At 41.6% G+C, this 12,579-nt stretch overlaps 4 protein-coding genes across 5 annotated transcripts; 2 read left to right on the top strand and 2 right to left on the bottom strand.

Annotated features, from left to right (window-relative positions):
• Positions 1 to 6: 6 nt before the first annotated feature.
• Positions 7 to 4,238, bottom strand: uqcrc2b (ubiquinol-cytochrome c reductase core protein 2b). 2 transcript variants are annotated; one of them, XM_049759576.1, is made up of 14 exons: positions 4,079 to 4,238; positions 3,445 to 3,546; positions 3,143 to 3,292; positions 2,907 to 2,971; positions 2,752 to 2,808; positions 2,491 to 2,615; positions 2,317 to 2,414; positions 2,178 to 2,235; positions 1,993 to 2,088; positions 1,641 to 1,840; positions 1,443 to 1,523; positions 1,276 to 1,352; positions 921 to 1,074; positions 7 to 606 (listed from the first exon to the last, which is right to left on the bottom strand). In XM_049759576.1, the coding sequence occupies exons 1-14, from the start codon at positions 4,109 to 4,111 to the stop codon at positions 523 to 525; spliced, it is 1,380 nt and encodes a 459-aa protein (XP_049615533.1). In that variant the 5' UTR covers positions 4,112 to 4,238; the 3' UTR covers positions 7 to 522. The 2 variants fall into 2 exon arrangements, with proteins under 2 accessions (XP_049615533.1, XP_049615534.1); XM_049759577.2 differs by lacking the exon at positions 3,445 to 3,546 and adding an exon at positions 3,583 to 3,669 and having other exon boundaries at positions 4,079 to 4,232.
• A 251-nt stretch (positions 4,239 to 4,489) lies between these two features.
• Positions 4,490 to 5,589, top strand: LOC125991572 (NHP2-like protein 1). Its single transcript, XM_049759596.1, has 3 exons — positions 4,490 to 4,710; positions 4,862 to 4,982; positions 5,185 to 5,589. Exons 1-3 carry the CDS (start codon positions 4,708 to 4,710, stop codon positions 5,445 to 5,447), a joined length of 387 nt encoding a protein of 128 aa, XP_049615553.1. The 5' UTR covers positions 4,490 to 4,707; the 3' UTR covers positions 5,448 to 5,589.
• Positions 5,590 to 5,967: 378 nt separating this feature from the next.
• crym (crystallin, mu) lies at positions 5,968 to 8,704 on the top strand. The gene is made up of 8 exons (XM_049759592.2): positions 5,968 to 6,192; positions 6,604 to 6,754; positions 6,824 to 6,886; positions 6,956 to 7,057; positions 7,660 to 7,843; positions 7,912 to 8,033; positions 8,116 to 8,200; positions 8,275 to 8,704. Exons 1-8 carry the CDS (start codon positions 6,026 to 6,028, stop codon positions 8,340 to 8,342), a joined length of 942 nt encoding a protein of 313 aa, XP_049615549.1. The 5' UTR covers positions 5,968 to 6,025; the 3' UTR covers positions 8,343 to 8,704.
• On the bottom strand, positions 8,383 to 11,930 carry LOC125991571 (ras-related C3 botulinum toxin substrate 1). Its single transcript, XM_049759594.2, has 7 exons — positions 11,478 to 11,930; positions 11,291 to 11,380; positions 10,738 to 10,809; positions 10,537 to 10,654; positions 9,792 to 9,854; positions 9,534 to 9,693; positions 8,383 to 9,427 (listed from the first exon to the last, which is right to left on the bottom strand). Exons 2-7 carry the CDS (start codon positions 11,323 to 11,325, stop codon positions 9,297 to 9,299), a joined length of 579 nt encoding a protein of 192 aa, XP_049615551.1. The 5' UTR covers positions 11,326 to 11,380; positions 11,478 to 11,930; the 3' UTR covers positions 8,383 to 9,296.
• Positions 11,931 to 12,579: the final 649 nt, after the last annotated feature.

Raw genomic sequence — 12,579 nt, forward strand, 5'->3', positions numbered from 1 at the left:
AAAATCTGACTTCTGCTTGTAATCAAGTATTTCTTACTTGCCACGTTTGATGCGAGGTTGAACATGGAGGGTGTATCCAAAGACGTAGATGAAATACATACATCTGAATTATTCAAAAAGTCTGTGGTTTTTAGTTTTCAATCACATTGCATTTGTGTATTTCAAATACCCTGTTGATGAAAAAACAAAGCAATACATACTCAGTTTCATCAGTTATTTGGCTTTTGTAATACTTTTTTTTAATTATGTAGAGACCTTATGAACAGCATCATGACAAACCACAACTGTGTCAGGCAGATAGAATTTATCCATTATTTTTTACATGAGCTATACATTAAACTGCATGAGGGCAAATGAGAAATGATGTTGCGATGACCCCAAAACAAATCTTAACATATATAAAGACCCAGAGGACACCTCTCAGACCAACAGTGCAGGAATGGCGCATTTCTGTTACAGTGGAGGACACAAATTCCAAAGTGAAACGGCAAGCCGAGGAGGTGGTGGAAGCAAGCGCTGGTTTTAAATTTCGTCAACGAAGGGTGTTTTGATAAGGTTCCCGCTGGAAGACATGGTCTTTTTGCCAGACACAAACTTTTTTGCAGCCTGGGAATAAATGCAAAAATTAGGATCATTAAAATGTGCGTCAGTCACAGAGGAAATTTACTGACGGAATAAGAAATTCAGCCACATATACACTCATTCGGTACACTTTTAGCATTTAAGCATTCTATATTTTGTACAAATTATTTTAAAACATTCTATAAATATACTAGATACAACAAATTACTACTACTGCATCTTGATGTGATGCGCGACTACCTCAACCAAACTAGAAAAGTGTGACTAAAGATAAAAATACAAATTATCATACATCTGATTTATCGGAGCACAAATAAAGAAGCAAACAAGGGTCTTACGTTGGCCACATCCGTTAAAGAGACGTTGTCGATGTTTTTGGCTAGTTCTTCCGGGGATTGGTAGGAGCCACTAGCCAGTGCCTGAGTGCCCATGGCCTCAAGCAAACCTTCTGAAGTCTCCCGAGTCATCAGCAAGTGAGACTTGAGGGAAATCCTCCATAAAAAAAACAAAAACAAAAAAACAAGGGTTGCTCAACAACAGTTTCAAGCATACAAGGCGATTGAAAACTCTTGTTTTTCACCCTTCAAATATTTGTAAATCATCTATGAGTATTATCACCTTGTACACTTGTTGGGTTGTTATAAAGGGAAACAATTGCGCGAGTTGAAAGCTTCCAATTGCAAAGTTTCTTACTTGGCCCGAGTGAGGTCAGCAGCTGTGACTCCGCCCTCAGCGACAGCTTTCACCTCAGCAAGAGCGGCCTTGACGACCTGCAGCGCACGCAAAAATATAACAATATTTCTCATACTTGGGGACGTGCTGCTGGAGATTGTACGGATCGCGGCGATGACTTTACTTACATCGCCGGTGGATCCTGCTTGGGAAATGGTGTAGACTCCAAACAGCCCAGAGTCAGAGTAGCTGGCGTTGAAAGCACTCACCTGTCAAGATAAAAAAAATAACAATAAACGAAAATTGGATATTGGATATAAAATTGGGGGCGGCGGATGTGCAATTTCACTCCAAGGCCGTTCTGTGCCCATCAGGCAAATGCTCACATCAAAGGGGTCAGCAGTTGCCTTGGCAACCCCCTGCACTAGTTTGCTAGTTGCATCAGACCCCCTCTTGATCCGTGGACCAGCTCCCAGCACGTGCTGCAGAACGCTGAAGGCCACAGCCTCACTGGTGCCTGAAGCTGCTGCCTCGCTCACAACGGCAGAGTGGACCAGGCTGCTGGTGCTCGGCAGCCGGACCTCACCTGGAGAGCATACAGAAATACGAGAAAAATAAAATAAGACTAGTTGGAGGACTTATTCTGACATCATGAATATAATATGACTTGCGTTCCACATAAGTATGATTAGTATGGTAAAATTGGAGCCTGTCAAGATTGTTCAACGTCTCCCGTACCTCCACGATAGCGGGCTTGGCCAGCTGATGTTCCGCCGCCACCGCGGATGTTAAGGAACTGCTCTCCTACTTGCTTCAGAACGGTATGATCCACACCTGTAGACACCATTGAAGCTCTTTTTGTTTTAATTCATTTCTAATTCCAAGTGTACTAAAATGTTACATGAACTACGATACGTCCTTACCAAGTCCAACAAGTGCCATTCTTGCACTTGTAAAATGATCCTGGACAAACTGGTGAAGCTGAAAACAAAAGAGAGCAACAATCAAGTTGAGAGCTGGGCTTGACACTATCAGGAAGTTGAATAGAGGGACATTACTCACATGCTCAGACTGGATTTTTCCCACCATGTAGTCAGGACAGTAAAGGGAGTTGGACAGAGCGTTCTTGTAGGCGGCTTCATGGAGACTTTCAACCACAGCTGGGACAAAACAATGGACAGCAAGCTCAATATTATAATTTGCATGTGTGTAATGTGAGAGAGCTGAGCCACTCACCTGTGTGAGCATTCTGTCCTGCTTGGTCCTTGTCAACCTTGACCCTGGGTGTGAGATTGGACACCTCCCACGGGCGAAACTCTGGGGCCGTTGTCACATTGATCAGATACTCCATCACTGTGTCGCTATTGAACAAGGACACTAAAATAAAATACTTGCACATAACCTAATGCTCTTGAATTTGTCAGGAAAAGTTTAGAAATGATGGAAATCAGAATTTTGAGGAGAAGAAATAATCTGGCATGATCGGTGCTTACTCACATGTCATCTCGCAAGCAGTCAACAGTGTAGATCATGTTCTCTCTGGATGAAGAAGCACTAGAGAGGCACAAGTGTAAAAAAGAATAAAAGGAATGAATACCAAAAATGTTAAATTGTTTTTTTTGTTTTGTTTTTTTCTTCTCATGGCCACTGACCTCAGTTTACCTCCAACAGCTTCGATAACACGGCATATCTTGAAAGCTGAAGCTCCTTTGGTAGTCTGGAAAAAAGGCACGACAATTAAACTCCACTTTCTGCCATGTTTTGGCATCTGCAGTATCTAGGATGCGTCAATTATTATTAGGTTTTAGATTTTGATGGCAGAGCTGTACACAATGTGATACTAAAATGGAAAAAAAAATTGACAGTTGATTATAGCAACACATCATACCAGGTTGGCAGCCAGTCTGAGGACGTGGGTAACGCCCTGGTTGTCAAGGGTCTCATAACGACAGCCAGCCTTAACAAACACACCAATCTTGGAAGCTGGTGAGTAGTTTTCCAGGGAGGCGATCACCAGTCCACTGGGCAGTCGGCTCACCTGGAAGAGGACAACGAGAGATTCTAGATCATTTCCATCAGGAAAGATGAAAGTGGGTAATACAGCCTTAAAATAAAATTTAACATCTTTTCCAGACATAACACAGAACTATGCTGTCCGGACCCAGCTTTCCTCCTCACTGCGCAACATACATGAACATCCTGGATGGAGTGAGCAGCCCCTGGAGTCAGTTTGAGGCCACCCAGGGGCTCAACAAGAGAGCGGCCTGCTTTGACAGCTGCATAGAAGCGTCTCTGTGGAGAAGAAAACCAACATCAACAACCACTGACCTGCACATCTTGCGGCTGAAATTTAACATGTTCAGCAGCCCTGGTGGTCTCCACCTTACGGGCAGCCTGCGCCGCGTAAAGCCTGGTCTGAGAAAATAGTAAATGGAAGGTGGGATGATAGGTAGAACATTACACATAATCTGAAATGACTAAACATGAGTTTGTTTCTAAACTCAGTGAACCTATATTGATAAGAAGCACAGAAAGGTTATCTTAAATGCTCTAAGGTTGTGTGGGATCTTTTCTCGTTTACTTTTCCCAACCTGTCTATTGAGAATATTAATTTATATACTATTATTATACATTATAATAAAGCATAAATGGTAAACAAGGAAGCGACAGTCCTCCTGAGGTTCTCAGGTGACAGCCCCTTTCCCACAGCGAGTCAGGACATGAACTCGGAAGAATTCACCACACAAACAGCGTGAAAAAGACGGCGACAAAGTGAGAAACCGTACCGAATAAATAAGAAGTTTGGTTTACAAGTAGTCCTTACCGATAAATGCGTGAGTCCCCGGAATCCTTTCATTTCCCCTCGCTCTCTCCTTCAGACCAGGACGACAGGGTAATATGGCGGCGTCAAAGTGCCCTACTGGGTTCAACATCTTCTTCGTCGTGTTGGTGTGATTTGTTACTGCCATCTACTGGTATGGAGAGTGGCTCGGTCACACACTTCTATTTTTAAAACTATAACACGTACAATAATAAATTCCATGTAATCAAAATGTAAAAAAAAACAACAACAGAGGATACAACTTCAAGCAACTATTAATATAATGATCCAAGTGAACAGAAGAAAAAAACAAAAATTCAGTTGTATAATGTTTCAATTGTAGCAGTTCCATTCCAAACCGATAGGTGGCGTAAACGCACCGTTGTGAGACTAGGAAGAGACACCTGAAGAAGAAGTTCAATTTCCGATTCCGCAAGCCACTGCGTACGCACATTAGGCTACACGTGAAGCAAACGTTTCAGCTAGCGACAAGTCGAAACATTTGTGCATTTCATAGCAGTGAAAGAGCAAATCTCTCAATTTCGCATTTTGTTGATCCACTAGCCCTACCAAAAGGGAAATACTCCTCCGTGAAGCATTTTGCCGAGAGGGAAGAAATACCAAGAACCGCAATGGTGAGGGTTTTGTTGACTGGACCAAACATGCTATTACCATGTGCATGCTAACCGCTAGCGTCAAAGTTTAAACCATTGAGGGAAGTTCAACTTTAAGATAACTGCAGAACAAAATGTGCATTTGGATTAAAAAAATGTATTTTGTGTGCAGAGTGAAGCTCCAGTGAACCCCAAGGCCTACCCGCTGGCCGACGCCGTACTAACCAAAACCATCCTGGATTTGGTGCAACAAGCCGCCAACTACAAGCAGATAAGGAAGGGTGCCAATGAAGGTGCGGGTGCTAATTTTTATCTGGGAAAATTTGGGAAATTGTAATAAAATATTTTTGTCTGGCTATGTTGTTAGTCAGGTCCTGCTGTATCCTAAAAATGTTGCAGCTCAGTTCAAATGCGCCTTGTCTCAATAAAATTTGGCAAACACTATTATAAAGGGTTTCTGACGTTTCATTTATTATTACGCTTTTTCTCTTTCAGCCACAAAGACTCTGAACAGAGGAATTGCGGAATTCATCGTCATGGCTGCTGATGCTGAACCACTGGAGATCATCCTCCACCTTCCCTTGCTCTGCGAGGACAAAAACGTCCCGTATGTGTTTGTACGTTCCAAACAGGCCCTGGGCCGCGCCTGTGGGGCATCCCGAGCCGTCATCGCTACCTCCGTCACAATAAAGGAGGGCTCTCAGCTGAAACCCCAAATCCAGAGTGTCCAAATGGCTATTGAGAGACTGCTTGTGTAATTTTTTTTTGTAATTGTTGTTCATACAGAACAGGGAGCTTTCAATTTAGATAAATGAGAAAATACTTCAGTTATGTTTATATGGTTAGTATATTTGTTTGTCATGGCATTCCCTGATTCAGAATAAAACTTTTATAAACATTTTTCTATTTGTATTCTTGCTTTGTTATGCTGTACAGTGCACACAAGTCATTATCAAAATGCCTTAGATCTGTTCAATTCAAAATTAGTATAATCAAAAAAGATATTGCTTGCATTTTCACTTGGTAGTGTATGGCAGGTATCAGAAAATGGATGGACTGAATTGTAAATAAAAGGTTAGGTTCAGCAACAGGTGAGATCTTTAGCAGAGATGCAATCGCTTTAAATTACACCGCATGGTAAAATCCATATTGTACAATGTTTCTATAGGTCAAGCTAAAAGTAAAATATACTTTGACGACCGCGCGGCTATGGTTCACTAAGCCCGGTCGTCCACGGAAGAACCACTAGGCTACGCTCATGTGTTTGAGGTCAACGCATTTTCAATTCGAGAATTTTACCACGGCTGCAAAAAAATCCGCAAGCAAACTCGCAGCAATGGCCGAGCTACCAGTTGTCATTTCGGAAAATGAAGTTTCTCGTCTCTTACACTACGAGGAGCTCATCCCTCGTCTGGAGGAAGCTTTGGCCAAATTTTCCCGAAGGGACAGTTCGGAGGTGATTCAACCTGTAAGGTCTACTCTGCATTTGCAGAAATTTAACGGGTAAGCCTAAAGTATGCGGACTGGTGGCGGTTGCGAAACAGTTTGAGTCTATTTGTCCGGATTCTGCAAGGGAGCTAAGATTGGAGTTGCTATTCACTCGCGAATGAAAGTGTGATAACCCCCGTTATTCGCGAGGGCCAGGTTCCAGACGCTGACGTTTTGCCAAACTATATTGCACTGAGAAATATGGACTTAACTATTACATAATTTTCCCCTAATAATCCCACTTTACTTTAAATAAAAATAACATCAAATTGCAATGAAATTATTGTAAACTTAGTTAACTGTAACTCGAAATAAGCCAACTGTAACTAATTAGATACAATAAATAGATAAAAATGTGTTTCTAATGTTAAAAAAAATCATGCTACAGATGTGATTTGTGGAAAAAAACTTTTCTCCTTTAAACAGAAACATGTGTTTGATGCCGACGTACATGGAAAACAACGGAATCTTGTGCACAAAGTTTGTGGGCGTCTACAACCGGGAACAAGGTTGCGAACTGCCTTCAGTTAATGCCACGGTGGTGCTGCTGGACCCCGAGACTGGAAGCATGAAGGCCGTGAGTGGCGCTCTTCGGCGCATGTGACAGCTACACATCAGAATGTTTAACGGTCACGACAAACTGCAGGTGATGGAGGGCAACGTCATCACGTGCATGAGGACAGCCGCGGTCTCTGCAATTTCTGCTAAGGTTTGCTCTCTCTGTTTGTGTTTGGCATTGAAAGCAGCCATTCAGAGTGTGCCAAAAAATTTTGTGCAGTTGCTAATGCCTCCCAAAGCAGAGGTGCTGGCCATATTGGGTACAGGACAACAAGCCCTGAGCCACTACACTGTCTTCACTGAGATGTTTTCATTCAATGAGGTACATAGTTTATCACACAATGTAGTAGATTTTTGTTATTGTTGTAATTACTGTAAAAAAAAAAATCACCCACTTTCCCACATTGAAATATATATTCTGTCCTGGAAAGTTTTTTTTCTTTAGTAGAAATTGGTTATGCAAGTTTCATAACCAAGGGTACCCAAATATTTTATGTTAAACAATCATGGGCATGGAAATGAGCAGATATTGATTAACATTTAAGGTATTTAACCAGCAAGTCAAATATTAACATGACCTCAAAACGAGTTTGATCTACTAAAGTAATGTTTAAGCAAGTCCAAAAGAAACTTCATTGTTAAACCCTGAACTTGGCATAGATGGTGCTGAACACAATAGTACCCAAAATACATGTAGTAAATAATTTTGTCTGTAGTTAATTCTAATTCTTGGGTACCAAAAATATGTGTCCAGCAAAACCCCCTCCATCACCAGCTCCAGGTTCACTATTATTATTTTTTGGGTACAATTTATGTAACTATGATTAGTGATGTATATTGTCACAAGCTTGTTAGTTTGGAAAAAACAGTATTTGTTAACTCCTTTTTAAGAATGTTTACTTTAACCTTGAATTCTGGTGAAAGGTGCGAGTGTGGGGCCACAGAAAACAAGGAATGTCAAGATTTCAGAGCTCCATCAGTGGTCCCGTTACACTCTGCGACTCCGCTGAGGCAGCAGTGACGGGAGCTGACGTCATAGTGACCGTCACCTCAAGTTCTGAGCCGGTGCTCTTTGGACAGTGGGTCAAACCGGGAGCTCATGTGGCAGGTGAGCAGCCAAACACCAAAACACCCCCAAATTGCAAACCACAAAAAAAAATCTTACCGGGCGGGCAGCGGTGGGAGCTTGCGACCCAAAATATCGAGAGCTGGATGACGTTCTGATGAAGGAGGCGGTGGTGTACGTTGACAGCAGGGAGGGAGCCATGGTCGAGTCTGGTGACATCATCCTCTCCGGGGTCAGCCAGTCATTTATTATAATTCATCGCTTCAATTCAATGAACTTTGTGTTGAAGTTTAAAGGTGATGTCATCTTTTTAGGTGGAAGTGTTTGCAGAACTCGGAGAAATCATCAGTGGAGGAAAACCTGCACTCCGAGAGAAAACAACATTGTTTAAATCGCTTGGTAAGTACTACTGATACTTTAACTTCTCAATTCTCATACAACCAAGTATGCATTTATTTTTATTTTTTTTACAGGAATGGGAGTTGAAGATGCAGTGAGTGCCAAGCTGGTGTTTGAACAATGGCAATCAACAACCAACTAACATTGGCGTCACTTACCTATAAATGTATTAATGCATTCACTCATTTTTGAGGATTTTATTTACTTATAAAACATGAAATGATACCATATTAAGCAAAACTGTAAATCCAAGTGTGCACAATGAGGCTCCACTGAAACATGAAGCCAAGACGTCAACTTGATCATTGCTCATTTGGGCGGGGAGCAGGGTGGGGAATGCGTTCAAAGGTTACATGCCAGCTGATGATCACGTATGTATGTACTGGCTCCTCATGTTGCAACAGGCATGATCTCAAGAAGAAAAAAAAGAGCTTGGGAAATGTTAATTGTTGGGAAAGCATCTAAAGTAAAATATTCAAGTAATAAAATCTGCACTATAAACAACTGCATGAGCGTTGAAAATACTGATTTTATATGAACGACTTCACTTTTGTGCTGAGCGTCGCGTACGGCTGTTAAAACACGAGTCATTTCTCTGGCGTCATTTCTCAGCAAGCATTCTACAGCTTCTTTATAAGCAATCACACATTGTTTTACTGTTTGCTGACTCGAAAATCAGATAGTAAACAATCGGTCCTTCGATCACAATTGAACAATAAAAAAAGAGAAGTTAATTGAAAAGTGGTTTAACCACTGCCTGAAGATGGATTTCGGGGCATGCTAAACCCAATTTAACAAAACTTATGAAAAACACTTCCTCTTATGGAGTTATGAAGGCCTCGGGAATTTCTAACTAAAGTAAAAATATCTTCAAAAGTTCTTACTTCATAATCCAAACATTGAATAGAAAATGACCAAGATGCTCTTGATCAAATAACAAAACAAGAAGACTTTTTTTTCCTTTCAATAAGGACCTAGCCTGATCTAATGAGTGTTGATAAAACAAAAAAGAAACAAAAAACAATCAGGAAAGTAGGGCAACAAACTCAATGTTGCTGGACGAGTTTGGATGGCAATCGTTTCCAGGCTCCAGCGTTTACAAAACGCTGCACTTCCTTCTTCTTTTCTTGACGGGCGGTGGGCAGAGGACCGCCCGGATGGCTTCGTCAAACACCGTTTTAAGGCCGCGCTGTGTCAAAGCTGAACACTCTAGATACTTTACGGCACCTGGTGGAGGAAAAAATAAATATTTTTAAAACTGATAGGCCAGGTGAATTGTACATGAGGTCATTTTAACAATAGATTGTGTATGCAAATTGTGCACATCACTGACTTATTTCTTTCGCCATGGCCAAGCCCTGAGGGTAAATGATGGGCCCGAGTTTCTTCTCCTTGAGCTTCTCGATGGTGTCCTTGTCGTCTCTCAGGTCGAGTTTGGTGCCCACCAGGATGATGGGGGTGTTGGGGCAGTGGTGTCTTACCTCAGGGTACCACTGGTGAGCAAAAACATTGAGACAATGAGCACCTTCAAAGACCCCAAAAGATGGAACATGGAAAAATTATTATTAAAACGAAGAGGCCGCATTCTTACCTTGGCCCGGACATTTTCAAATGAAGCGGGGCTAACTAGTGAGAAGCAAATCAGAAAGACATCCTAAAAGGGGGGGAAATAAAATAGCATTAGACAAAAACATAGATTTCTACATTTTAAAGAAATAGAAAATGTCATTTGGTTAAATACATAATGTCTTTGTTTTCCATTTAGTTTGGCAGTGAATTTCAACTGGGAGTGGCAATACACAAATTCAAGCATCTTTTTTTTAACCTGAATTGTTCTGAATAATTGCAAATTGCTGCTTTTGTTCATGTTCTGATTCTCACATTATCCTGAAAAACTAGTTATTCGGGTCGAGTCAAGGTACAACGCTTGGCTTACATACCTTTGCAAGAGATTAAAATTTGATTGAAGATGCAAAATGTTTAAGTGTCATAACATTGCAAAATAAACAGAAAAATTAAGACAATCTGAAGTGAAGACGTGGATGAATGCTTTTTTTTCCAGCATTGTAAATCTGCAGAAACTATGTGTTCTCTTAAGACCTGACCCCCACTCCCTGAGGCACAGAGACAGATTTGTCGTGAAGACAAAGGCCAGTAAACAAGAGCTCCTTTCACTGCCTCCAGCTGCCTTCCAGACTGTGTATAGGTACTATGGATACAAGGCTCCAAATTGCTGAGTGTGCATACTCCCGTCTGGGGCTGTGAATGACTCAAACTTGTTGGTGACGAGCTGAAGGCGTGACGGCATAGCATGCGACAAGCAAACGTCTACGTACGGTTTGTGGGTAGGACAGTGGCCTGAGTCGGTCGTAGTCCTCCTGTCCTGCAGTATCCCAGAGGCCGAGGTTTACCGGCTTACCGTCCACCATCACATTGGCGGAATAGTTGTCGAAACTGAAGGGAGACACAGAGAAAAAAAGTCATTTTGGGGGGGGGGGGGGATTTGTTCATTCTCTCTGTGTTTTAGTGTGGCTTACACAGTGGGGATGTACTCTCCAGGGAAAGCATTGGTAGTGTAGCTGATGAGCAGGCAGGTTTTACCCACAGCCCTAGAAAAAAAACAAAGCAAAAGTTATTTTGAATACTGCAATAATACTATATTGCTCTTTGTACGAGAGGAAAAAAAATAGATATCGGAAATTTGATTACGAGTTTCATTTTGAAGGGGCATATCGCCAGCCCTATAGTAACTGGCCCTGGGTTCAAAGGTTGCTGGATAAGCGTGATTGCTTTATAATGAGAAATTGGCATCAAAATTCAAGAATGAGCATTACACTGTATAATTGTACTATAATTAATTTCATATACGTGAAAACATTTGATTTTATGTATGAGATGTTATGACAAAGTTGGACTTGTAGGCATGACTGCTCCGCTATCTGAAGCAACAGCTGTGGCAGCCTGTTAGCCGCTAACTGGGTCAACGTAAATAAATAAACGAAAACAACATCAACAACACTTTAAACTCTCAACTGCGATTATAACTGTGTTAGAAGTTGGCGAAAAAGGATAATATAAAGTTGAACTTACCCGTCACCCACCACCACACACTTAATGGCCTGCATCGGGAGCGCTCCTTGCTTAGCTCAGTTAGCTTAGCCAGTCGAAAATCAACAAGTCCTTTAAAAAACGGTAACGTGAACGTGACAGCGCTTCAACAGAAAACAGTTGGATAATGAAGGAGATGTTTGTAATTTGGCCCACTCCCAAAGCTTACACGGCAAGACGAGATGGACAGAAACGCCAAAGTTGGAAAAGGGAAGGCAACACCCAAGGAAGAGGAAGAAAAAAAAAAAACACTGGAGTCGAGATTAAAAGGAAAACCAGCCGCACTTTGTGGAGAGATGAAGCCGGAGAATCCCTGCAAGGCACATCCGGTCAAACCATGACAGGCAAATGCTGCCACCTACTGCTTAGAACTGGGACTGCAGGATCAAATTCATTTTACTAAAAGTAGGCAAAATACTGTATTGGATACTGTAGGCCAGATTTATTATTTTAAACCAATAACAAGAGTATAGATTACGCCAATTTAGACACCACCTGAGTAGTAAAATCGCTAGAAATAATCAAGTTCTAGAAATAGAAGCAAAAGATTAAAAAGGAGGTGAAAGAGCTCTGTCACCAACCCATTAGGGGACTTGTAAAACAAAACGCAGGATGTAAAATGACGCAAGATGTTCACAAATTTCACAAATGTATATTGGGGTGCGCGGGAAGTCTGCAGTTACCTGATTTGCGGGGGAAGTCAACATTTCAAAAGCGCAATCGGGGATGCAGTACATGCCTGCAAAGCATTTCCCCCGATTCGATGAGCTCATAAAACAGATGGTTGAACCCAGCTGAGGCTGTTGCTTTGGAGGAGTAGTTATCCTGCATAACTGATGCAAATGTTGAATACAGTACTACTCTGAGCTAGGGTTGAACAACTCAATTTTTTTTTTTTTTTTGCAAATGCAGATTGTTAGTCATCATAGGTGGAGGGGGGTGAGGTCCCATGGAGTCACAAAGCTATGTTTATCTGATCTGATCAGAAAACGCAGCATGGTAACAATAGGCCATGAGTCATCTCTGTGATCCGATTGGATCAGATGTAACGGAGCTGTGAGGTGAGTCACATGCTGATGCTGGATATGGTGGCAAATTTCTGGCTGTGGCAAGAATTTGAAAGCAAAACTCACCCATTTGGAAAGATGCTGCAAGCGCTTCTGTAGTGCTAGCAAAACTAAACTAGCATTAGAAGTGTAAACAAGCCCAGGATAGAAACGGATCAGACCTTTATAATGTAGAATTGGAAAACCAAAAACGTACCTGTTGAG

The sequence above is a fragment of the Syngnathus scovelli genome, chromosome 21, assembly GCF_024217435.2.
Source record: "Syngnathus scovelli strain Florida chromosome 21, RoL_Ssco_1.2, whole genome shotgun sequence".
NCBI classification, from domain to species: Eukaryota; Metazoa; Chordata; class Actinopteri; order Syngnathiformes; family Syngnathidae; genus Syngnathus; species Syngnathus scovelli.